Below are 26,452 nucleotides of genomic sequence, written 5' to 3'. Positions count from 1 at the left end.
GAAATAAAAAATCAATTAAATCAACAAAAAGAACCTTCAAACAATGGGGGCAATGGGGGGTGATGGGAAGCAATTATGAATTGTAAATTAAGTTATTTATCAGGTATAAGTCAACGATACTTACAAGTTACCCATATGGTTGTTGTATGTTTTTAAAACGTAACCTAGAAGCGATAAAAATATTTTAGTTATCAAAACAATATACTTAGTATAAAGTAAACACGTAGATTTTTTTCTATCATAATATAAATACATATATTCTACATGTAAATGTATTTGTTTACTTTTTAGTTAAGTTAAGTTGTCCTGAATATGTTGTGAGTTGCGTTCAAAATAAGGGATGGTGACACATCGCTGCAAGTACTGGATCCGATCTTTCATAGCTATTTTTAAAAGCGTATGGCCCGGTCTGTAAAGGATACTTTCTCAAGTATCTTCACAAACCAACATTGGGCGTGGAGAGTCGGACGTAACCGCCGCATCGCATCTCGGGAAGCGGATAACGTTCTGCTGTTACCGCATCCCGCCTAAGACGATTGTTGGTGGCGCCTTGGGGTTTTAGTGGGTATGCACAATAGCGACTCCCACATAACCCTCCCGCACTAACCAGTCATTTCATGCCCAAAATAAAATAAACATATTTTTAAATTTAAATTTATTCAGAATCGTACAAAAAACAGCCTCATTATAAGCAGCTTTAGCAACTGCTGCACTATATAGTACAAAACTTAATCTAATTTCTATGAGCTAGTCTAGAGTTACTTCCACGCAAATTGTTTGAGTATTGGAGCTTGTAGTACTGGAGAGCCAAACGCATAGGGGTAGGCTTTTGCTATGGCAACAGCAGGAGCGGGAGCTACAACCGGCGCAGGGGCAAAAGCAGGTGCCGCTGGTCTGACAATAGGCGAGAATGGGGCTACCGGTAATGCTGGTAAGGCTCTTGGATATAAAGGAGCAGGCACTGGGCCAAATCTTGGGTACGCGGGCCCGAATACTGGTGCTGGAAAAACTGGAGCAGGTAAGGGGGCAGCGAATGGAAGTGGCGCTGGTACAGGCAGAGGAGCGGGTACTGGAAGAGGTGCCGGTAACACTGGTGCTGGGGCCACTTGAACTGGCAACGGCGGTGGTAATATTGGTGCAGCGGCTAATGACGAAGCAACCGCTGGAAACCCTGGTGATATTGCGTGTATTGATCGTACAGGTGATGGAAAGCTGTAGAATGGAGCGTAGCGCACTATTGGGAATGACTTAACGGCTGCTACATGTGCCTGGGGTAACAAGTGTCCAAAGCCGCTAGCTTGACAGCTGGCTATTAAGACAGCCATAGAAATTATCTGCAAGAAAATAAACTAATTAGATACATTTACTTAAGAGCTACATATTAATATTCGTTCAAATTATTGATACTAACGATCTTTGTGAGAGACATGATGTCTACGACTTGATCAGTGAGGTGGTTATGTGGAAGTATATTAATGTATGTGACAGGTGACGTTATATAGTTACAACTGTTGCAAGCATTGTTTCTATATCGGTATCAAATGGTTTCACTTTTCATCGGCAGGACATATGCATACCCAATGAGTGACGATGCGGACATTATTAGCACCGAATATGTCACGCACTTGACCATTGATGGGTTGTTTACATAATGTAAGTAGAATTGTAGGTTGTATGAGTTTCATAATATTGAGTCGTGCATAATGCATGAAAATCATTAAATAACAAAATTAAATTTTTCTTCTTTTTAAACATATTAGATGTATTTAATTGAGATTTAATCTTTGGGTATAGAAAAGTCCGTGTACAAAAGTTGTATAGAAGCTTCAAATGAAATCGTTATATCAAAGAATTAGCAACAGTAATTTACATTTGGGGCTATTATCGCTATTACAAAAGACTTTATTTTTGAATTAATTGTTCATTATGAATCCATTTACTTCTAAAGCTTCTGAATATTCCAAGGTTAGCAAATTTTTCCTGATGTTTATTGGTAACGTAAACTTAAAACCCGTAATTTTAATTTGATAATAAATTTATAATAACTTAAAAGTCGATCGTGTAATATTTTTCCCTACGTATAGTCCAGTACTCAATATGAATGTCGACCAAACTCAAATATACCTGGATAAGTCTATGTAGCTCATTGTTTGTATTCATAATGATAAACATTTTAATCCAGTATTTTATCTTTACTTTGCATCGATGAGTAGTTGTAGGTGTAATTTTTTTAAAGGTATGCTTGCGGCCTTAAATTTACTATAATATTGATATTATATATCTCAATGCTACTATCAATTCATGGAAATTTACTACGAGTCAATTGTAAAATAAGAAAATAGTAATGTGATCAGCCCCAGACGGCTAAGGTAAACGAACGATATCGTGACACTTTCAACGTGACTGAAACTAACAACGGCAGCAAATCATTTCGCAACTGTTTATTCTAAAATATTCTTCATAGAAAGAAATTAGTCTTATTTTGGGTAATACGTAAATTTGTCTTTGTGTTTACGCTATATGAAAGATAAAAGACTTAGTTGATATGTTAAAATTATTACCTACATTTACAGAGCTCTACTTAAATTATAAGCTGATTTGTTGAATTATAAATGATTTTACGTGCCCTAACAAAAATGTTTGCATATAAAAATTACTATTTGGCAACCTTTATACAGATAATTGTATATGTAACATACATTATTTTTATATTAAATTCCAGAATTGCTTTTTCACATAATAAAAGGCTATGGTGGCTAAGAGGAACGTTTAATACATTATACCAGTCTTCATTTAAGAGCTACAATTGGAGAAGGTGCTGCATAGGTTAAGGGCGCCGAATAAGGAGAAATTATTCTCGCAGCTGGTGCAAAGCCGGGAGCGTAGGCCGGTGCATAGGCCGAGGTGTAAGCTGCTGCGTATGCTGGTCCGTATGCTGGTGCTGCAATGAGCGGTGCTGAGTAGACACCGTTGTAATTCCTAGCAATATACTGGGAGCTGGATGCAGTGACAAATGGAGCAGGTACTAGTGGGGCTGGTGCAGTTACCAACGGGGCGGGGGCGGCGGCTACAAAAGCTGGCACGCTTGGCTTAGCAGCGGCGAAGGCAAGGGCAGCGAGGAAGACAATCTGTAATTAAAGGATTTCAAAATTAAAAAAGTTCAAAATTAATTACTTGAATCCAACTTATTTGTACAACCTATAAGCTCTTGGCATTATTAAGTTCAAATAATACAAATTAATCAGTAGGTACCTTTCCGATCATTTTGGTTGTTGTATGTTTTTACAAGTGTACTGTTTGGTGACATTAGCCCGCTTTTATATAAATAAAGTAAGATTCACCTTGTAAGTTTCATCACTGATTGCACTAGTTACTTAGACGCTGATCACGCATTGAGGGCGTACGCTCGTTGTATAGGTATTACGAATATATATCACACTTCATGTGATGTAATAAATTTGGGCACGTTATCCTGGGCGGCAAAATTAATAAATTGAGGATATGTAGGTCGTAGAAGAATATTATTTTTATAGCTTTTTTATCAATATATATATTATATAATATATTATTTTATATAATTACCTTGATTATATTCACTTACTTGTGTATACCATAAGTATATGGCAAGTGTGTCTAATGAGTCTGGATTTAAGGCAAATCATAGATACAGACTTAATCACAAATACGTCAAAAGTAGATTAATAGAATAACTTCTAAAGAAGTTAAACAAGATTATATTTCTTTGATTTTCTGTTACATGTGACCAGACTGATATGTTTAAGACGCAAATTGATTGATAAATCTGTGAATATTATAAATATAAGTTTTCGCATAGATATCTTCTCCTTCGAGATATTTACGACGAATAAATATAATTCAAGCATGCAAATACACGGGTCTAGGCTACGAATATGATTCTAGCACTATAATGTAAAATTAGATTCATTTAATATTTCTTTTTTTTGACGTTCATAAGTGTACATTATGTTACCTATATGAATAAATAAATATTGACTTGACTTGACTTAATGCTTTGTAAGGAAATAGCGTAAAGGTTAGTCAACATCACAGGAGACCGAAGAGCTGGCAGCTACCTCCGACAATTATTAAAAAGCGGAACGCTGCCAGTATCTTCGGAACCTTTAGGCAAGGGCCTAAAGGTTCCGAAGATACTGATAAGATACCTAACTCCTTTTAATAATATATATTATTTATAATATATTAGGGTTAGTTATTATATTTCTTTTTGTACTTTATGTTAGCTGTAGTATTACGAAATAAACTGGTAACTTAGATACTTATTCGACATGTACATAGTACATCAACAATTCCATAATATGAAATAAATAATTACAGTAATATTACATAAGATGGAAGTAAATTTTTCTCTATAAAGTCATATGAATAGTTATTAACAGCCTGCATTTTTCAATGCGTTTAAACCTTTTGAGGTTTTCTAATATTTACATATATTTGCCTCCGTCGCAGATTAAATATCGCACATGAATATGTCTTTTTCTAACAAAGATTACAGCTAACCCTATATAAATAATTATCGAGTTTGTTGAGGTTAAGTCTAACATGACACACAATTTGTAATTTTAGATTATAGTTTTAAGGTTAAATGAGAATGAGGTCTCAAAATATATTATTAAAACTTCAGCTATGTTATTAAAGTTAAACTAGGTTAAATCAAGATTTAATATCAAAATTTCGGTTATATGATACTTCAAAGACAGGGTCTTAATATAACTTTCACACGCAAGCAATATATACAATCTTCTCACGCCAGGGTATAGAGTATAGCGTCAATATAGGCCCTTAAAATTTTCTAACATTTTATTAGTAGTTTTGAAGGCGAAAATTTAAAACTTAGGTAACGTAACGTTTGACAGTTTTTCGCGCCAAAAAATCAGAAAAATCAATGTTATGTTTAATTATCATAAATACTATGCTTTTGTTTATTTTTTTTATGAGACGGCGTTTAGAATATTGATAAAACCCAGTAAATTTGAATTTCCATCTGTTTGTAATTGTGTCGTTGAATTTTACACAAATTAAGTGGCATTTAAACATTGCTTGGTAACTTTAACGAGCTAATTATTTAGACTTCACCTTTTCACGTGTAAGTTAAACTCACATCTCTCATATCTGTGAGTAACGCGTAGCCACATTATGTTCATTTTAATTTATTTCTGTAATAGTATATAATAAAATTACAGTTTAAGAGAAAGTTAGTAAAAAACGGGTAGTTTTGTTAAAGTTAGAAAACATTGAAGTTTGGTAATAAACATACAATACAAGATGTGCGTAGCATATCATAGTAATGTATTCATAAATCATAGCTCTTTATAATATATTAGTTATGAATGCAAAGAGAAAATCATATAACATTGTCACAGCCTTATATAACCATCCGCGATTTATAAAACTGAAAACACTTTCGTTATTCATAAAATAATTATAGGTTTGCATGTATTTAACAAGAAATGTATAAAGTTTGTATATTTATATATTAATGTTTGTATTAACAACATAGGAATCTTTATTTGTGGATACTTCCCGAAAACCATTAAAAGAATTTGCTTTTAAAAAATATAAATATTGTTTATTTATAATGACTATCACTTAGGACTATACAACGGTGAAAATTAACAAGTGATCTATTTGTAATTTTACTACTAACGACTATCTTAGTGTACCTATAGTCTTGGTGGTTTGGCAAAGGGCCGATTTATGGGTCTGAAAGTAGTTGCTTCAATATCCCGGTTATATGGCTGTGGGCTCTTGGTTACTCTTTTTGGAGAATTCCTATACTTTGCCTTGTATAGAACTGAGCGTGCCGGAACTCTTACCACTCTGTAAGCTTCTAACTTCGGCCTTATAATTATAATCTTCGTCTTTGGTATAAACGTATGAACGTGTGGAACAGCTTTCAACTCCAAGCTGTGATGGTGATGCGGATGGTTATGATGATGGTGTAGGCCTTCCGGTGGTGGCGCAATATACGTTAGAGGTACTGGAACAACTTCAACTGTTGTTTTAAATTTTTGTGGTTTTTTATCTGGTAGAGGGAATTGCTGAGGACTTGGTACTTGTTGAAATGATCCTTGCGGTATTTGTGGAGGAGGTTGAGGTGCAAGATATTCTCTAAACACATACGCATTCTCGTTTGTTGGTAAGGCTTGAACAAAGCTGTTGTCGATATTAGATGGCACAGGCGTAGTTGCTTCTTGTTCTCTTGGAGTAGTTGTTTTGAACGTTTTCTGACCAAATTGCGTTGTAGACTCCATACTGGGATCATCATTAGGGAAGTTTGCTACTGGTTGTGGAATGAAGTTGAATCCAGGTGGAAATCCAAATGGATAGGGAGGCAAAAGGATGGTTGCAACTGGTGCAGCGGCATTTGCAGTTGCAACGGCAATAGCTACGTTTGGATCAGTGGGCTGCTTTTGAGGTGGGCTTGTTGATGGTGCTGGTAACACTGTGCTCCTTGTTGCTTCCACTATGATCGGTGGGGGTGCTGACACTGGTATAACTTGAGGCGGTGCTGGAAGTACTGGCGCTACTGGAACTTGCTCCAGAACTGGAGCTGCTACCAGACGATTGAAAATCCTTTCGAAATACTGAGAACTTGCAGCTGTCACAATTGGAGCGGCTCCAGCTGGGGCAACTGGTTGAACTTCATGAATTCCCGATCCATACGATACAGCACATAAAACCGCAAGTACGGTTATCTGAAAAATAAATAGTATTTTGTTATGTATACATAAGGTATTGTATACTTTCATAGTCATGCTATTTTTAAATAAATTGTATTACCTTCATTAAAATCATGATTATTGCGATCCCTCGCGTGACCGCCTATAAATACGAAATGCGGTCGTCAGGAAATAGAACCCCGTCTTTTATATAGGTGTAACAAATTTTGCATTGTGGTGTGGCAATGTGGACGGCGTATCGGAATACCTAATGGTTCCATGGGTAAAGACATGAACCTTGATGGCTAAAAATTGTATGAAATTACGACGTAAGAATAATAATAACTAAACGCCCGCTGGGAAAGTACCTCCTTGTAACCACATTGTATATTAATTAACTGTATACTTGTAATTTAACATTAGAACTATCTTGTACGACGTTACATACTTGACTCTAAAGAGCATCTGAATCGTATATCTTTAAACGAGCAATTCTTGTATATATCTCGGAATCGGCTCTAACGATTTTCATGAAATTTAGTATACGGGTTTCGGGGGCGATAAATCGATTTAGCTAGAAATTATTTCTAGTAAATGTCATTTTATTTGTGTTTTATATTGTTTTATCAACTTAAACATAGAATTGTTCGTTTAAAGATGTCAGTCAAATAAAAACTTAAATTTTATTAGTATGTAATTCGTACTTAAATAAAATTTCCAAAAAACACGATTTAGAAAAAAAATACCAAGCTAAGTTCGGTCATCCAGGTCCTAAGATATAATATGTGCTACGAGATTCTAACTTTCTACCGATAAATTAATTGTTGTTTATTATTTCTGTTTAATTAATAACGCCTGACGTTCTTTATAAAAAGATAACCTTTTTAAATAATCACATACATAACCTAATGTCTAATGTAAGAGTTTTTTTAAGTACAAACAAATCTTTTGTGATATGATCACGTGTGAGATAGATACTGATCTCGTGCGTTTCTCCTTCATATTTAACTTAGCAAATACGCGAAAACAATGTAAGTGACAGGTTTTGATAACACAACAGTTCACGTGATACGAAAGAATGTTTTGTGACTTTTGTTTAGTAATCTTCGTGGATATAAATATCGAAAGATTTTCGAAGTTATAGAAAAATACGACCTGTTAAGAATTATTAAGTCGTAAGTAAAATAAAGTAAAGCATCATAAATACGTCTTGTTTGATTTTTCTAAAAGCTTTTACTTATCCAAATGGAGTGTATGGACATCTTCCTCTACTAAAACGGTAAGTGTACGAAGAACAAGGATAAGGTACTAGGACTCAAATGCATGACTCTCATACTACGGCTTGTTGGAAATCCGATAAAACATCAGTTACACATTTACGATTGGTAGTTTCAAAATATGCTTCATAAAGACACATTTAAGAAGTTTTTGAGAAGCGTATTAGACTCAGATATTCGAATCCATCCAAGACCATGAATGACACTCAACCAATGAGGCAGAAGTCAATACATTCTATTAGACAGTGATATTCATGAAAAAAGGTAATGTTTTTATGTACCAACAAACCTTTTACGCAAACCATGAAGCTGGAAGTTCAAAATGTATTGAATCATTCCTACCGCTGTTACGTTGCAGGACAGAATTTAATTTAGAAATTAAATACACGTAAATGTTATTTCGTATATTGTAAGAACATTATTTTATAAAAATTAATTTTTGTAACTGTTTTATTCTTGGAACTTATATCTTTAAATATAGCTTGAATAAATTTAACATACTTTCGTGTTAACAATTGCGTGGCAGGATTACCAATTTCACCAGGCGCCATGTTTTTATTTATTTAGGTTTATTATTGGTACTTAGATAAAGTAAAAAATTATTTAAAAACTCTTTACTATACTAGATAGATAAATGATATTACATTCATAATTATGGTTTGTTGCTGTCAATATTTACTATGCTCGCTAATAAACTTGACTCTACGAGTGAGAGTGATTTGCGTAATATCAGTTACAAAAGATTTATGTAATTCTGTACTCTCGTAAACCAAAGATAATTAGAGAATCATAATATATGGGACTTAGGAATTGTATTGGTTTAACTTTCTGATAACGATCTCATATTTTTATATGATAAACTGAATAGTTTTTAAACTTAAATGCTATACATAATAAAGTACCTTCATGATTACTTGCCTAATTATATATGTAGGCGTTATACATATGTTAAACAAGTAATGTTTATTGACTTCAGCTTACCTTTTAGGTACTAATACTATTTTATACCTAGGTTTTAAATTAGGTGTAACACATTTGTATATTAGTGAATAAAAATATGTAAGTTATGTTATATTGCTCGTAGCCTAACACAGACAGCTAAAGATTTTTTTTAGTTTAAAAAAATCTTCATATGAATAATAATTTGAATATTTTCTAAAGTAAAGATTTCATCAAATATTACAAGGCAAATGTTTACACAACATAAGTGAAATTTAAGTAAGCATTTAACTGAATTGTGATTAATATTTTAGTTTTGTTTCATATTGTTGTGTAAAAATGATTCATAATAATAAGTAATATAATAAAATAACCAATAATATTCAAGAAGTTTATTTATCGTTCCATCTTTGGTCACTGGCAATTTAAACGGCATATGCGGCATAGGCGGGGGCGGCGACATAGGGGGCAGATGCGTAAGGGGATGCTACATATGGGGCTGCTACGTAAGGTGAGCTTGCTACAACAGGGGCAGCTGGTGCTACATAGGCAGCTGGGGCTGCTACGTACGCGGCAAGTCCATTGTTAATACGGTGGTAGTATTGCGAGCTGGTAGCCGTGACCACTGGCGCAGGGGCTGCTACGATGGGGGCACTGAGTAGAGCTGGTTTGGCGGCTGCGATGGCTACCAAAGCAGAGATGAGGACGATCTAAAAAAGATGGTTAGTATTAATTATTATATTTATAGATCACACATTTTAAAGGTACGATTAGGCTGATTTTTTTTATAATTAGTCAATCTGAATTTACAACTTTCTATGTAAAATAAAAGATTTATTATTATGACTGGCTACAGGCCAAGATAAGCAGTTCAAAATAAATTAAAATTTTAGCAAATAGGTCGATGATTAAACTTATTAAAGATTTTAATACAATAAATACTCACAATTTTCATCATTTTGTTTTGTTAAGATTGCGATGGCACTGCAAATACAGGTATGATGCCAATTGTTGGGATTATCTGTGTTTTTATAGTACTCGTTCGAGATGTTTTGCAACACAGTCCAAACGTCGCTGTCTGACATTGGGGATGCGTGCTCGGAATCAAACGCAGATTTCGACATACAAAGGATAAATCTTACTTTCCAATAGCTTGAAAATTCTCTGATTAATAGGTTTGGCTGTACTGCCAAAGGATTTTCTGCTTATTGAATTCGAGATATGTAAGATTATAATATAAATAAATTACTTAAATATTATATAAATAATTCCGTTCATTCACTTCTCATAACATTCCGATAAACAAAGATATGAAAATATTATATCAAAAATATCAACCTATCAAGAATACAGTATTTATAATTTTCTTTACCTGCAAAGTAATAATAAAAATAATTGAAAATTAAAAAGAAAATCAAACAAATTTGAATAGATTGATCCCAGTGGCAGTGTACCTTTAACGCTGGCAGTATTTCCTCTCTGTATTGCGATACTTAAAAAATACTAATAAAAGTTTTCCCAAAAAATCTATTCAAAATAATTTCTCTAAAAATACTAGCGGCCAAATTTTTATAGGCAACTTGGTACATACATTCTCCTGCTTATAAATATACATAAAAAAATGTTGTTTTTTTTAGAAATAACCGATGAGCGAATCCTGCAGCCTGTTAATATATATAACTTATAACCCAGCATATAACCTTATGTAATGAATTTATGATAACTTATTATTATTTTACAATTTTATTATGCTTAAAATTATTATTTATAATTTAGAGTATAGATTATTTGATGATTGTATTTGTTAAATATGTTTTACTCGATGTAAGTAAGTCGATTGACTCGATACCAACATTCACGAACAAAATGACGAGTCGTCTTGAGACGATCAAAAAGAAGCGGGGGGCATTCGGACCGATCCGCTTGACCAAGACGGACGTTAAATTGTAAGCTGTGTGGTTGTTTAAGGATAAGAAGTGTTGGAAATATACTTAGTTATTGTTGTAACAAAGCAGGCGTTTAATATTATACACCGAGAATCGAATAGAGAGAATTCATCGCATTTCAGAAGCGGGACAAGACCCAATCTAAGGTGCGTACAAGTGTTTTATACGACTATTAAGGTTATTTCTATAAATGATTAGAAATCGAACGCCCCACGTGCGCTTTGGCTACTAGAGATTATGTACGTCAATCGAGCCATGTGTACTAATTAGTTATAGGTTATGCGTACCTACAATAGGAAGCCAAGTGTGCTTAGTAGTTAGAGGTTATGTGTGCCTACAATAGGAAGCCAAGTGTGCTTCAGATACTAGAGGCTATGTATGCCTACCGAGCCATGTGTGCTTAGTCGTTAGAGGTTATGTGTGCCTACAATAGGAAGCCAAGTGTGCTTCAGATACTAGAGGCTATGTATGCCTACCGAGCCATGTGTGCTTAGTCGTTAGAGGTTATGTGTGCCTACAATAGGAAGCCAAGTGTGCTTCAGCTGCTAGAGGCTATGTATGCCTATCGAGCCATGTGTGCTTAGTAGTTAGAGGTTATGTGTGCCTACAATAGGAAGCCAAGTGTGCTTTAGCTACTAGAGGCTATGTATGCCTACCGAGCCATGTGTGCTTAGTCGTTAGAGGTTATGTGTGCCTACAATAGGAAGCCAAGTGTGCTTCAGATACTAGAGGCTATGTATGCCTACCGAGCCATGTGTGCTTAGTCGTTAGAGGTTATGTGTGCCTACAATAGGAAGCCAAGTGTGCTTCAGCTGCTAGAGGCTATGTATGCCTATCGAGCCATGTGTGCTTAGTCGTTAGAGGTTATGTGTGCCTACAATAGGAAGCCAAGTGTGCTTCAGATACTAGAGGCTATGTATGCCTACCGAGCCATGTGTGCTTAGTCGTTAGAGGTTATGTGTGCCTACAATAGGAAGCCAAGTGTGCTTCAGCTGCTAGAGGCTATGTATGCCTATCGAGCCATGTGTGCTTAGTAGTTAGAGGTTATGTGTGCCTACAATAGGAAGCCAAGTGTGCTTTAGCTACTAGAGGCTATGTATGCCTACCGAGCCATGTGTGCTTAGTCGTTAGAGGTTATGTGTGCCTACAATAGGAAGCCAAGTGTGCTTCAGATACTAGAGGCTATGTATGCCTACCGAGCCATGTGTGCTTAGTCGTTAGAGGTTATGTGTGCCTACAATAGGAAGCCAAGTGTGCTTCAGCTGCTAGAGGCTATGTATGCCTATCGAGCCATGTGTGCTCAGTCGTTAGAGGTTATGTGTGCCTACAATAGGAAGCCAAGTGTGCTTCAGATACTCGAGGCTATGTATGCCTCCTGATCTGTGAGCGTGTAGTAAGTTAGAGTAGAGGTCATGTGTACCTAGAAGAAGCAAAACTAAAAAAATAAGAAGCTAAGTATGCCTATAAAATGTATCCCTTAGAGCGTGTCAACGTTAACGAAATCATTATTGTATTTTGTTTTCAGTCAAGGATTAATTTCAAATAAATGAAGTTTATTTCTTTAAATACTTAATTTTGAAATGTTTAAAAAAAACATATATCTTTATAGTTTTAGTACGTCTAGGCAATGAATTGATATACTAACTTAATAAAATGATATTTTATTTTTGAGGAATGGATACTGATGAAGCGATGACTCCCGAAGGCTCGCCTTCTCGTAATGATGAATTTCAGAGAAAGCGTTCACAGTCTTCCTCCAAGGCAGCAGCTAAGTCTAAGAGAGGCAAAAAGCGATCAAAGAAGAAACGCAAAGAGTCTTCCAGCTCCTCCTCCTCCAACAGTGAGTCACCCCGTAGTTCACGGTGTGCAAGTAAGAGACAATCCAAGGAAAAAGGTAGTTGGTCTACTGAACAGGTACTGGATATATTTAATACCCTTCAAGGGCATAAGTGCAAGACAAGTAATTTAAATAATAATCTTCTCAATAATGTAATACCAGAATTGATCCGTCAAGTAAAACTCAGAATATCGACTGTTGGGTTAGGAAAGTAAATGAATGTGCTTTAATCTATGAATGGGACGAGAAGCAGACCATACATTTTGCTCTGCAGAAACTGTCTGGCTTGGCAAAGAAGTGGTTCAAAGCCCTTCCTAGCGTTGTTTTCAATTGGTCAGAGTGGCAGGACAAACTTACAAGAGCTTTCCCAAATGAGCAAAATTATGGTCGGCTTCTCGAAGAAATGTTATCTCGCAGTACTCGTAGTAACGAAAGTTTACGTGAGTACTTCTACGATAAGTCGAACAGATGTGAAATAAGAGGCAAAAAGGCCGTCGATTGTATTATCCACGGAATACTAGATACATCTATTAGAAGCAGTGCACAGGCACTGACTTGTAGCGAACCGGAAGACTTGTTGAATTTTCTAAGCTCCCAACGTCCTGTGTTAGAAAATAAAACATTCGATAGGAAACGTAGCGATAATACGATAGTTCGAACGGGTAACACTGTATCATCCTCAGGTGAAAGTCTGTTAACTTGTTTCAATTGCCGCTCAAAGGGACACCCTTACCTTCGATGCCCTAAACCTCTTACGAAATGTGTAAAATGCCATCGGGTAGGCCACAACAGCGATAATTGTAAACTAGAGCCGTTGATCTTGCGAAATGAGCCTAAACAAACGGATAACCAGGATAGAAAAATTTTAACTATATCTACCCTCAATAACAACAGCGACAAATTTTACAAAACGGTTAAGGTAAATGATAAGTCTTTAACTGCATTTATTGATTTCGGCAGTGAATGTAGTTTAATCAGGGAATCTGATGCTCAAAGTCTGAATTTAACTAAAAACTCAACGGAGTTGCCAGTAATCAAAGGGTTCGGGAACTCTAAAGTATTTCCAGTATATAGGACCAACGTCGATTTGAAATTAGATGAAGTTGAGGTTAATGTAGAGGTACTGGTGGTTAGCAATCATTTCCTTCAGTCGGCTTTACTTATTGGTCAAAATGTTACTGAACTTCCTTGTGTTACAGTATTTAAGAATAGTCGTCAGTTAACTTTTTACCAGAGCCCTGATATCGATACCATACCAGAGCCGGTAAAATGTTTGAAGTTAAATCTTGATAACGATACCGACATTTCATTATCACGGTTAGTTGAAGCTACCGCATCTGACGCTGACTTCTGTGGAGATATTTATATTGAAGGTTATTGTAATGGTGAGCCTAGGAAAGAGCATTATTTGCACCAGGGAATTTATAGGGTTGTTGATGGAAAGTGCTATTTGCCCGTGACAAATTTATCTGGTCAAAATCTCACATTATCCCAGAAATGCCCTATTGCTAAAGGAACTTGTTTTGTTGAAAAAGATAGTACCTATGTAAATAAAGTAACCAAAAATAATTCGGAATATGAGCCTTTACTAATATCTGATATAAATGTTGGTCCCCAAGTTAACAAAGAGGCATTAGTTAGACTTCATTCGCTTTTACTCAATTATCGAGATTGCTTTGCATTTAATTTAGGAGAAATAGGTTGTATCAGCTCAACTAAAATGAAAATAGACTTATTGGATGACAAACCTGTAGTTTACCGACCGTATAGATTATGTTTTTCGGAAAGAGGTCAGGTTAAGGAGATAATAAATGACTTGTTGCAAAATGATATTATACAAGAGTCTAATTCAAATTATGCCAGTCCTATTTTATTGAACGTACATGAAGTCCGTCAGTTTTTGGGACTAGCAGGATATTTTAGAAAATTTATCAAAAGTTTCGGTGAGATAGCCAGGCCTCTTACCAACTTACTCAAGAAGGTATAGAATACCGACCAGGCATACGCATGACTCATGTGGACGCACTGAGCCGTAACACAAAATTAAAACCCGAGGTTATCGATAACTCTGCAGTTACAGTCTACAGTATCGACACTGATAACTGGCTCTTGACTTTACAAATGTCAGATCCTGAGATATCCCGAATATATAAAATTCTTAAGCCTGAGTGTGATGAAGAAGCTAAAGATATTAAGAGAGACTATTTAATTAAGAACAGTAGAGTATATAGGAGAGTTGATGATAGGCTCTGTTTAGTAATTCCTCGCAGTGCTCGATGGCAAATATGTAAATCTAACCACGATGACGCAGGTCATCTAGGAATATCAAAGACTACCGAGAAAATTCAATCTGTTTTCTGGTTTCCTAAGTTACGTAGATTTGTAAAAAAGTATGTTAAGTCTTGTATTAAGTGTGCTTATAATAAGGATAATACGTCTCGACATAAGAATGGTCAGTTGTATCCGATAGAGAAGGTTAACATCCCGTTCCACACCATTCACATTGACCACTTGGGTCCATTTGTCAAAAGCAAGAAAGGCAATGTTTACATTCTCACCATAGTGGATGGATTTACCAAGTATTTGTTTGTAAGAGCTGTTAAGGATACAAAGACTAAAACAACTGTTAAAGTATTACAAAATATTTTTTATGACTTCGGTTTACCATCCCGAATTATATCAGATCGAGGTACCTCTTTTACTTCAGCAGCTTTTAAATATTTTTGTGATACCCATGGTATTAAACATGTTTTGAATGCTGTTGCGTGTCCCAGAGCCAACGGCCAAGCCGAAAGATATAACCAAACGATATTAAATTCACTTGCAAAGTATTCTGACGGTGAGGACGAACGGAACTGGGACATGTGTGTAGGAAAAATTCAGTGGGGAATTAATAATGCAACAAACTCCACCACTCAAAAGACAGCTACGGAAGCATTATTTGGAACCAGATTGAAAGATAGCCTAAGTAATATGTTAGATATAAATAACGAGCCTAATTCAAACCTTACAGAAGTGAGGCAAGAAGTTCGTACAAATTGAGTCTAGTCAAATTAAACAAAAACATAACTACGATCAAAACAGAGTTCCTGCCCCGACTTATAAAGTAGGGGATTTAATTAAAATAACTAGAACTAATTTTAGTAATAAAGGTAATAGTACTAAGTTAATGTCAAAATTTATAGGCCCCTTCAAAATAGCAAAAGTTTTGGGCAATGATAGGTATAAAATTGTCGAAATACCTGGCTTTAGTAAACGCAAAAATAAATTCGATAGTGTGGTTGCGGTAGACAGGATTTGCCCGTGGATCAATATAAATGTGTCCGAACATAATGATAATTAGATGCAGTAGCTAGCAGCAGTAGTACGTCTGATAGCGAAAGTAACAAAAGTGACAAATAAACTATCACACAATCAATCTGAATCCAAATAATAGCCGAATGTAATGATTGTAATAATGATGTAAATGTAATGAATTTATGATAAAAACCAAATGTATAGATAGGTTACAATTAGTTCACATGAAACTTAAATATTTTGTTAGTGTACTTATTTGAATTTATAAAACCTTCCCATGATTATATACCGTGCGTCAGGAGATCGCACGTAGTCGGACGGCCGAATGTAATGAATTTATGATAACTTATTATTATTTTACAATTTTATTATGCTTAAAATTATTATTTATAATTTAGAGTATAGATTATTTGATGATTGTATTTGTTAAATATGTTTTACTCGATGTAAGTAAGTCGATTGACTCGATACCAACATTCACGAACAAAATGACGAGTCGTCTTGAGACGATCAAAAAGAAGCGGGGGCATTCGGACCGATCCGCTTGACCAAGACGGACGTTAAATTGTAAGCTGTGTGGTTGTTTAAGGATAAGAAGTGTTGGAAATATACTTAGTTATTGTTGTAACAAAGCAGGCGTTTATTATTATACACCGAGAATCGAATAGAGAGAATTCATCGCACTTACATATTTTAGCTTCTGTTGCGAAATGACATTATGGACCAAAAAATCAGGTAATCATGTTTTTTTTACCTTTCTTTACCTTAGTTGCCCAATCCTCGAAAGGAAACATCTACTGAGCTGATTATCTTTCGGTTTCCGGTTTGTAGCAATATATCCAGCTTCATCACCTGTGACGATGTCATATACAGTATTTGAGTCACCGCCGTTGAACTTATCTAAAATTTGGCGACATCTCACACGGATCATCATTGAGAATGCTACGTCCACACTTAAACTCGTTAGGCCCGCCATAGCCTTGTTATTGAGTAAGCCCACAACGAAAGTCATAATAAATCATTAACCGAAAATTTTCTCGCGAAACAAGAGTTTTAGATTTGCCGCCAATTCACAAAAACAAATGAATGCAATATACTACATTAGGTTACCAATGAGTTCTAAAATTGAAATTCCAAAAAGTTTTCAGTAACTAGCTAGATCTAAACATTTTCAGTGATTACTACGTATAATAACGCTTAAAAAAGCGTTTACACTGCGTCATACTCCATATTTCGTTTCATACGACTAAAATCGAACGATATTTTATCCTAATATAACGTATAAAAATAATATTTTTAAAATCGAAATAACTATAAAGGAATTTTATGACCTGATGAAATATCATGTACCTTATGTTTTAACATACTATATGTAAGCAAATTAATCTTAAACTATATGTATGTTATCATAACAAGTTTTAGTTTTATAATAAAGGGAAATTTCATGATCACCGAAATCACTTTACAGATCTTAGGCATTCTGGTTTCCAGTCTTCTTTTTTCATACGAGATGATAAATAAGCACATACACAAAATGTTCATTAATGCAAAGCAGGGATTTGAACCCACGACTGCGGGGATATAAGAGTCGAACTCTAAAGACACTTTTATAGCACACACAGTTCAAATTCTAAATAGTTCTGAATATTATACCTATAAATTACGCAATAATACTTGTGCCAGGTTTCGACATATCTGTTTTAGACGTGTGATTGTCACAATTGCTTACAAAATAGTCGCCCCAAAATAGTAAATTGAAACATGTATTTTTTAAAAGATCGTCGACACATCCGCTGCGCTGTTGGTGTCCATGGGTGGCGGTTATGATTTACTTCAAGTTCCCTTAAACAGAAATTGGTTACTTGTTTGCCTCCATAAAAATTAAATTTTAGTGAATTAATTATAATTTACTTAATATATATTTTTTTAATTAAATTTTTGTCTCAACAAGCTTATTTGATATAGATTCTAATAATTAGTGGCGACACAACCCTAAACGGGTCTGTTGAATCCATTTCTTTGACAATTTTTTATTTCATAAACAAAAAGGTGGATCACCCTTGAAGAATCAGAAATGAAGACAGAATCTTAAACAAATTGTAGATTTGATTAAGAGGAGTTTAATGAAATGTATATTGCATTCGGGTTGGTTTTTGTTAACGTCAGGGTCCAGTAAAAACCATAGCAATTTATATATACTATAAATATATATATCAGATTCAACACCATCAACAGGTCATCATATGAAACGATTTCATAAAATTGCGAAATATGTATATAAAAAGATCGCTTCCATTTTCACATGTACAACAACAAAATATTATATCAATATCAGACGTAAAATTTTCTTTATCTACCGGATGAAATTGACAAGAGAGTTCTTACTCGTGTAACATCTTAATACTCCTTGAATACGTTCTGTATAAGAAACTGTGTCTCTATTAACAATGGCTGTTTACCTTTCAAGGATGCAATGAACTAATATACTTGAACACTTTTCCACGTGTTGTCTAATTCTTTGACACGTGTGGGTACTGCTTTATGCGCAACCTTGGAATCCCTATATTTGGTGTAGTGCTAAAGAACTCACTAAACGCTACGCCCAAGTCGAATAGGGTTGGAAATACTTCAGTGGTGCGTGGCAAAAACTGCTTTGAAAATCGCCCATTTGTTGAACAACGGATTTTCTGTCTTATCGTCAAATGAGCTGCATCATATTACAATCGAAACAACTCTTCTGAATAAATATGTAAGAAAATAGAAGATGCACCCACATCTCTACGCAACGCCAAAGGATCAAGCCACTTGAAAAGTGACTGGTCATCTCCGATTCGAATCGCTCTACGTCAAAAATTAATTCTTATTATCTTTTAGACTAAGAAAACCATAACGTTATTAAATAAACATAAAAGTGTAAATTAATAATTCTGAAATTTATTGGAACCCCATGAAGTGTACTTAATATACTCGTATAATAACATTCTTATCGAAGTAAACAGCAAAAATTAAGTTTCAGTGTAGCTACGATGAAATTTAAGTTTTGTCTCTTTCCAGGATATCAAAGTAGTAGTTAATACCTATATAAACGTAGTCGTAGTAATCACTTGATACATTTGACACAGCACAACTTCTTCTACATTAAATTTGGCTTGATGACCATTCACTAGGGTTGTCTAATGTCATCAATCATTTCATATTAGACTCATAAGGTTTTCCATCCAAAAATTAGCGTTAAAGATACACCTAAAGGTACACCTTATTGTCGTGGCAGGGTATACGTAATAAACTAATTACCATTTAATTATCTTATTCATATTATAGTATATTTTACATAATGTCAGAAGGCTCTTAGTTTTGTGTATTGCCTCCTTAAAGTAAAACAGCCAACAGCCATTCGAATACAAAACAATAAGAAGTAAAAAAGAAACACTCTTGTCTGACTTTTTTACTATTTATAAGTGCCACGAAGCTTGATATACAGTTAATTAATTGTTTGTTCTCTCGATGGATCACATAACATCCGGTATTAAGGCAAACGTTAGGAACGATTATATAGGTTTCGTAGAATCTTATGAGTTTGTACAAGGAGATGTTACGTAGAGGGATAATACAAAACATTCATTTAATTTAATATACAATTTATAACTTGTTTATTTATTTAAAAAAAAGGTTTACCCACGGACATTTTTAAAGCTTATATATCTATTGAAACAAAATATGCTTTATACTTAAAAACTGTTGCCAACTAACAAAATTATAACAAAATATATAATAAAGAAATAATAGGTTAATTCTAATATTTGATACGACATATTAGCACGTATTGGTTACTCTTCTTCTACTTGTTCATTGTACTATATTATTAGCTGCGAAAAAAATGTATATTGTCTTTTTCTGGAAGCTTTGTTATTGTTTGTCTTAGTATCAGATTTTATACTTATTACATTGAGATTATATATTAAGATTGATCACTTATAAGAATAATAAATGAAAATTATGTCAGGCATGGGTTAGTTTTTAAAAAAAAACTATAATATGTGCTGACCAAATTATATATTTATTTATCTAATATCACAGGTTAGGCTTTGGTAAATCAACGACGAAGGTAGTAGGAGTAGGGAGAAGCGTATGTGTAGGCGGAGTAAGCTGCGTAAGGTGCGGAGTAAGCGGCGACGGGAGCGGAGTAAGCAGAGTACGCGCTGTAAGCCACGGGCGCGGTGTAGGCTGCTGCTACGGGCGCTGTGTACGCCGCGGCCACTGGAGCGGTGTACGCTAGTGGCACCACTGATGGCTTGGCGGCGGCGAGAGCCATGAAGCAAGCGAATACAAACTGAAAGATAATATTAAATTAGTATTAAGTAATTATATAAAATGTATGAAAGTGCGAATACTCTGTATTACTCGCTCGTAAACACAATTTAGTAAGGTAATACAAATTAGTATTAAATACAAAAATGTACGATGTGTTTAATATCTTTCTTGACCCGTTTTATAACTTCAGATATATTGAGTAAAAGATTACCAAAAGTTTAAGGTTTAAATTACAGAATTATTCGAATTATTATGTATTTATAACTATTAGCATACCCTATTGTATATTTAGATTGTTACATTATTACTGGATATTATGAGAAATTTACAAGATAAAGCCCATTCAATAAGTTCGAGAACCCTAGAACTTTAGTATTGTTTCACTCACTAAAGTTTTGTTTGTTCACAGTTTGTAACAAAGGTTAAACTTACCAGTTTGAACATTTTGTTTTCTTAGTAAAATGAAAGGACGAGAGTTGTCGTATGAATGATAGAGGTTGATGCGTATCGAATCATTTTATACTAACACAGAGTTGGAAACAACCTTGTGTTGCGCGCAAGGAATACCAATTGGAATCTCTACATACCGAAAATTCTAATGAATGTCTACATTATTTCCTTGACTTGGTAATGATTGAAAGACTTAATTAAATAATAAAAGCCTTATTACTGTCTTATTCTAGGGAGATTTTTTCAAGTTTTTTATAAATTAATTAGTAATATTACAACTAATCTTGTCTCTCGACAATGACCTCCAATCTCACGATTTTAATCTGAACCTTGATTTTCTGTATTCTTTTTTCTCGCCCATCCCTGTCTTCCTTGCTGTTGCATGCTTCCTTCTATCACCTAGATCCCACCCATTGTCATTTCAGTATTTTAGATGTTATTTTTGCATCCTTACATTTAGAATCACTTTATATATTGCAAAATGAATACATATATTTTTATAAAACTTATATTTTTTTACTGCAACAATGCTCATTTCAATTTTTGGCATGGATTAAATAACCAAATAATAAGTACAATTTGCTCTGAATGTGGTTTAAAATATGTATTACACAATTTCCAAAGCACAAGTAATTACTGCAGCTTATGTTACATAATAGTTATGGGAATGAGAAATCGTTACACCTAATCAGTCAGAATATAAACAGAAACCTAACTGGTTAATCAGTAAGTCTAGTGTATTGAAGATAAGATTTAAAAACCCTGGAGGTTTCAGTCAGACAGAGAGGAAGTGAAATTTATAAGTGAGTCTATTTTCTAGTCGAAGTCTCAAAACATCATGCAAAAACACGACTGGAAGTTTAGGTTTTTTAGTCAAATCAGTCTTCTTTGCAGCGTTATAAATATATATATATAGTATTGCCAACTCAAGATATAAAAAATATATCTTCAGTTGGCAACACTTTTTATCTATGCCGACGACGGCAAGCTATGTCATATCATAGTAGGCTTTGATCAGGTGACACTTAATCCAATTTAAATTGATTTATCATATTTGTCATGAAATTTGAAGTGCACAATTATCCGATTTTTGTTCTTCAGACATATTTACAATGAAATTACTACAAAAGAAACGCAGAGTGCAAGAGGAGATACTTATAATAAGTATTTGTCTAGAAGTCTTTTTAAAAATTATAATGCTAGCTTGCACATCGATGTAGATTTTTATTACCTATGGCATTTATGGCTATTAAGATCATTACATTATTAAGTAACGGTTTTTAGCACTTAATCATCTGATTTAATTGTGAAAATAGGTTTTATATAAATTCCTTGACGATATAAAATATTTGCATAACCTAATGCTATTTTGCACAGACGTCATGCTGCTAAAAAGGGTAAGATTTATTTCAATATAACTATGTATGAATTATTTATTGCCAAGATTTAGTTGGTAACACTTAGAGGGTTCGATTTCCGGCAAAACAATAAATCCTCTGAATCGGAATAGGCAGTCTGCCTAAACTAACTGCAAATTTGTGTTATAACACTAATAGACCTGATATTAGTGTTATGAGTGTTAATTTTTTTTCTTAAAACGCAAGTAGGTAGGACAGCCTTTCATGTCTGACTTTAAGATGTTCCAGATTTAAAGAAAAGTAAACATTATAGATGTTTATAAAGAGACATTCCCCATATGGGCTTCTGTTGCTGAGTCTTAATATCTAACGTAAAATACGTTTTACATGAAAAAAAAAGCAACGGGTGCTATGTACAAGAATTTTAAAGTTCCCTTTAGATTAAATTATAAATATATCAGCATTGTTGCTTTGATATTGCGGGCTACTCTAATTGTGGAAGTTGCATGGATCTGGTTAGTACCGTGCTTTCTTAACTAATCATGTAATTTTCACACGACTGTATCACTTTTCTAGCATATTTTATACGTATTTAATAGCCCTCGTTTCGTTATGTGTGATGTTTGAGATCATACATAAAATAATACAAGACTTTAAGACTCGACACTAAAGGGTAAATAGGTCAATAGTGACTAATTCGAACATTCAAGGCAAAGTGACCGCATTTTTTTTTTTACAGATTCTGTTCTTTCTTCTCATTTTCTGCGTTAGCCTATCCGCTGGTACGCCGAGTCATGTTCACATACAACGTCCAGTGCTTGCCGTGAGAAATCCACCACGGGTTTTCGTTTATCCACGAAATGGATAAAATTGAAGCACTTTCCACCAATTAAATATAAGATTTAGTTTAAATGTTTCACTAAATGTTTTAAAATAATGAAGTTATTTTAATTTTTAATGCTGACGATATTTGGTTCCGAAGGTTTTGTTATGTCAAAAAATATTATGTATGCAAGATACATAGCTATATTACTATTTTTTATGTAAAACGTAGGTTTAGGAGTACCGTTTGATTCTAACCAACTCGATCTGTCATCATCAAGTCTATCTTCAGTCTACGTCACTTACAATAATTAGTGCGTAATAAAAAAAAATAAAATGTCACAAAGTCAATCAGAGAAATCCAATACGTCGTATTATATCTTAGTAACTAAGCGAACATTTTGTTTGTTCTTTCTTACTTCACTTGAAATATGAATGTGTTTTTAGAATAAAAATAACGTTACACTTTTCTGAACTAAACTCTTTGCACTAAACGTGTATTTCTGAAAATAAACCTGTTCCCTTAATTCCCTGGATTACTTCGTATTAAGACATCTAAAACAAATAACATCCACCCATTATATTCCGATGAAATATATTCCAGGACGTTCTATTTTTAGCTCAAATAATACAAAGAATAATGTAATAATCAGTTTATTAGCGGACATAGTAATTATAAGGGTAGTAGTTGTAATCATAGGTGGTTGCGTAGCTTGGGTACGAATAGTATGATGAAGAGTAGTCTACCGCAACAGGGTAACTGTAGGCGAGGGGATCTGAATATTCATACTCCACGATCAACGGCTTTGCGGCTGACAAAGCCAGCAAGGTGACGAAGAAAATCTGTAAGCAATTTACATGTTATAATTAAGTATTGTCGGTCAGCGTGGAGTAAGGTTCGCTCCTTATAGGACACAATGGTAAAGTTGTGGAAGCCTATTTATTGTCTCTAGTATATACCATTATATATAAGAAAGTAGTTGTAGTAATGAATACGATTTTGAAAGATTTTCAAATGCCATAATAGCATTACTAAAATGAGCAGAATACTTGTATACCATTATAAATAAAATAGCTTTTGATTATTTTTCAGAAAATTCCCTAAATAGAAAACTTAATTAGCATTATTATAAGGGACTTTTCTTACGGTTATTTTTTGTACATTGTTTTTAAAAATTATAAGTATAATATTAATTGTTATCTGTTTAAAATACAAGGTTAAATAATTTACGCCCGTGTTAAATAATCATTGAGATTTTGATGATAATATTTAATTATTCATTGTTTATGATAAACAAAAAAGAATCTAAAAACGTAATAACAATATTATATTATAAAATTGAACTCGTACACATAGAAGAGTTGGTAGAATAAATATATAAAAAAATAATCATTAATAAATTTAAAAGGCATTAGCTGATCAAGCAATAATTATTATGGTGTGATAAACAAAACCACTTAATTTGTTGCTTCGTTCATTACACTCTCTCTCTTTGATGCCTGCCTTTTTTAATATCCGAGCACAAGGCGCTACGAAAACTAGAAACTGAATCGAAAAAGTAATAAAAATATATTACCATGAATTTCAACATATCGAACTAATGTTAACTAAACTGTTCTTGATGTATGTGATCGATAAAAACATATTCTATTTATATACTTAAATAAAATTTACCCGGATAACTGAATATCCTGTATGTGAAAATTAGAATTTTTGTCACGTACAGCATTGGTCAGTTAAATTATAAGGTCATGGTTGATGCGACCATTGTTTGTACTCTGGCGCGTGTTTTAAACGGCTTATTATCGCGATTCACGACTAGCGTTTATAGTCGGAATCTGTGTATTCCAAAATTATAATCCTTTTTTAGATATTCAAAATACTAAATAAATGTTCGACCCTGGCCTGTTGGCCTGCAGTATATTTTATCGCAATTATTACGATATCATTTAACACCCTAAATAATAATCCTACATATCTCTTTTTCTTATATATAGAACAGGGGGCAAACGGCTCACCAGATGTTAAGTGATACCGCCGCCCATGGACACTTGCCGTGCCGGCCTTTTAAGAATTGGTACGCTCTTCTCTTGAAGGACCCAAGGCTAATAATTTATTAACTCATAATGAAACCCAAGAATAATAGATACAGTAACCCAAATAGTACATAGACACATACTTTTACATAAAAACAAAAATTAAGTCAACTAATACGGTAAGTTGGAATTCAAATGCAAAAGGAAGTCATTAATACAGAAACATGATTATATAATAGTGTATTAAAATTAGCCCTTCCTAGTTGTGATTATTTATTCATACGGCTTTATATGGAAAATTAACACATTCTAATATGATATGTACAATCTCTGCTTTGTTTAACAGATATTCATGTAGTCTAGTTAAATCGATAAAATGCGTTTGCGTAGTTGATAGCTCTCTTGCCATTTATGTATAGATTGAATATTTCTGATTAATAAGATTTGATTTGAGTGGTAGTCAAGTTTATATGAACAGTCATTTAAAGAAATAAAAATAACGACAAATTATTGTTAACAACCCTAAAATACGTGGTGTACTTATCAGAATATTTGTTTATTTATTTATTTATTAAGTCTACAACATCGTACATATTACGATATCTACTGATAATTTTATAAAATCTTCTATCTAATATGTACGACAATACATGTAAATATAAGTTTTGCAAAAAATAGGAATTAAAAAAAATACAATTAAAAACATTAACAAGATAAGACGAATACACAATAAAATAAAATTACCAAGAATGTTGGTTTAACAATTTAAGAGGATGATTTCCGTTGTAGGTATATCACCTAACCGTAACTTTCACTTAATACTTAGCGCTCATCTTAAAATTTTAATAGGCTGATAATATTAGTAGTACTAGGACATTTCTTACCAGATTTCCTCCTTTATTACAGAGTTAATATAGATTTAAAATTGAATGATTAATGATTAGACTCGGATCTATTATCATTTTTTCAATATAAGAGTGAATAATGACTACACAGCTTACATCCATGGTATGAATATAAAATTAGGGCATAAACTAGTCAAAGGGATAGCTTCACGTTTATCGCTATCAATATATTTGTACACTAACAAAAATTCAGTTAAAATGTTAGTCAAATCTATAATACTAAATTATAATACTCCAAAACTAGGCAAGGATATTTTCTACCAACCCAAGCCCCTGTTGAAAAGCAGTAAATGAAATAAAATAATAAATCAGTATTATTATACTGTTTCTTATGGTCTTCTCAACTTTTTTTATACAGAAACAGCATATAAGGCCGCAATCTCACCGGATGCTAAGCAAAATACGGCCTATTGCCCGGTTCGGGCCTGGGTATGATATATTTAACTAATGCTTGAATGAACACATGTTATCTCTTTAGGAAATATTGAAGGCAGAAGTTTTACTCCTTTGCGATTTCACTTATTTTGGTGTAATTTTGTGTTAATGTGTATGGCCATTAATAGTTAAAATAC

At 33.8% G+C, this 26,452-nt stretch overlaps 4 protein-coding genes and 1 long non-coding RNA gene across 5 annotated transcripts; 1 reads left to right on the top strand and 4 right to left on the bottom strand.

The window, feature by feature from the left end:
- Positions 1-638: 638 nt before the first annotated feature.
- On the bottom strand, positions 639-1,472 carry LOC111001801 (cyclin-dependent kinase inhibitor 1C-like). Its single transcript, XM_022271827.2, has 2 exons — positions 1,412-1,472; positions 639-1,334 (listed from the first exon to the last, which is right to left on the bottom strand). The coding sequence occupies exons 1-2, from the start codon at positions 1,427-1,429 to the stop codon at positions 759-761; spliced, it is 594 nt and encodes a 197-aa protein (XP_022127519.2). The 5' UTR covers positions 1,430-1,472; the 3' UTR covers positions 639-758.
- Positions 1,473-5,549: 4,077 nt separating this feature from the next.
- On the bottom strand, positions 5,550-6,904 carry LOC111001797 (SH3 domain-containing protein C23A1.17-like). Its single transcript, XM_022271822.2, has 2 exons — positions 6,823-6,904; positions 5,550-6,737 (listed from the first exon to the last, which is right to left on the bottom strand). Exons 1-2 carry the CDS (start codon positions 6,835-6,837, stop codon positions 5,703-5,705), a joined length of 1,050 nt encoding a protein of 349 aa, XP_022127514.2. The 5' UTR covers positions 6,838-6,904; the 3' UTR covers positions 5,550-5,702.
- A 5,947-nt stretch (positions 6,905-12,851) lies between these two features.
- Positions 12,852-14,692, top strand: LOC123690728 (the record flags this gene model as incomplete). The annotated part of the gene is made up of 1 exon (XM_045634803.1): positions 12,852-14,692. A coding segment is annotated over one exon (1,836 nt), but the record flags the coding sequence as incomplete, so codon positions are not given.
- A 5,341-nt stretch (positions 14,693-20,033) lies between these two features.
- Positions 20,034-20,826, bottom strand: LOC111001809 (vitelline membrane protein Vm26Ab). Its single transcript, XM_045634805.1, has 2 exons — positions 20,741-20,826; positions 20,034-20,327 (listed from the first exon to the last, which is right to left on the bottom strand). The coding sequence occupies exons 1-2, from the start codon at positions 20,750-20,752 to the stop codon at positions 20,091-20,093; spliced, it is 249 nt and encodes an 82-aa protein (XP_045490761.1). The 5' UTR covers positions 20,753-20,826; the 3' UTR covers positions 20,034-20,090.
- A 2,750-nt stretch (positions 20,827-23,576) lies between these two features.
- LOC123690729 lies at positions 23,577-24,568 on the bottom strand. Its single transcript, XR_006751328.1, has 2 exons — positions 24,516-24,568; positions 23,577-23,781 (listed from the first exon to the last, which is right to left on the bottom strand). It is a non-coding gene; the product is annotated as an uncharacterized LOC123690729 (long non-coding RNA).
- Positions 24,569-26,452: the final 1,884 nt, after the last annotated feature.

The sequence above is a fragment of the Pieris rapae genome, chromosome 4, assembly GCF_905147795.1.
Source record: "Pieris rapae chromosome 4, ilPieRapa1.1, whole genome shotgun sequence".
Classification (NCBI taxonomy): domain Eukaryota; kingdom Metazoa; phylum Arthropoda; class Insecta; order Lepidoptera; family Pieridae; genus Pieris; species Pieris rapae.
The sequence above is the reverse complement of the archived record's forward strand: the minus strand, read 5'-3'. Positions and strand labels throughout refer to the sequence as shown.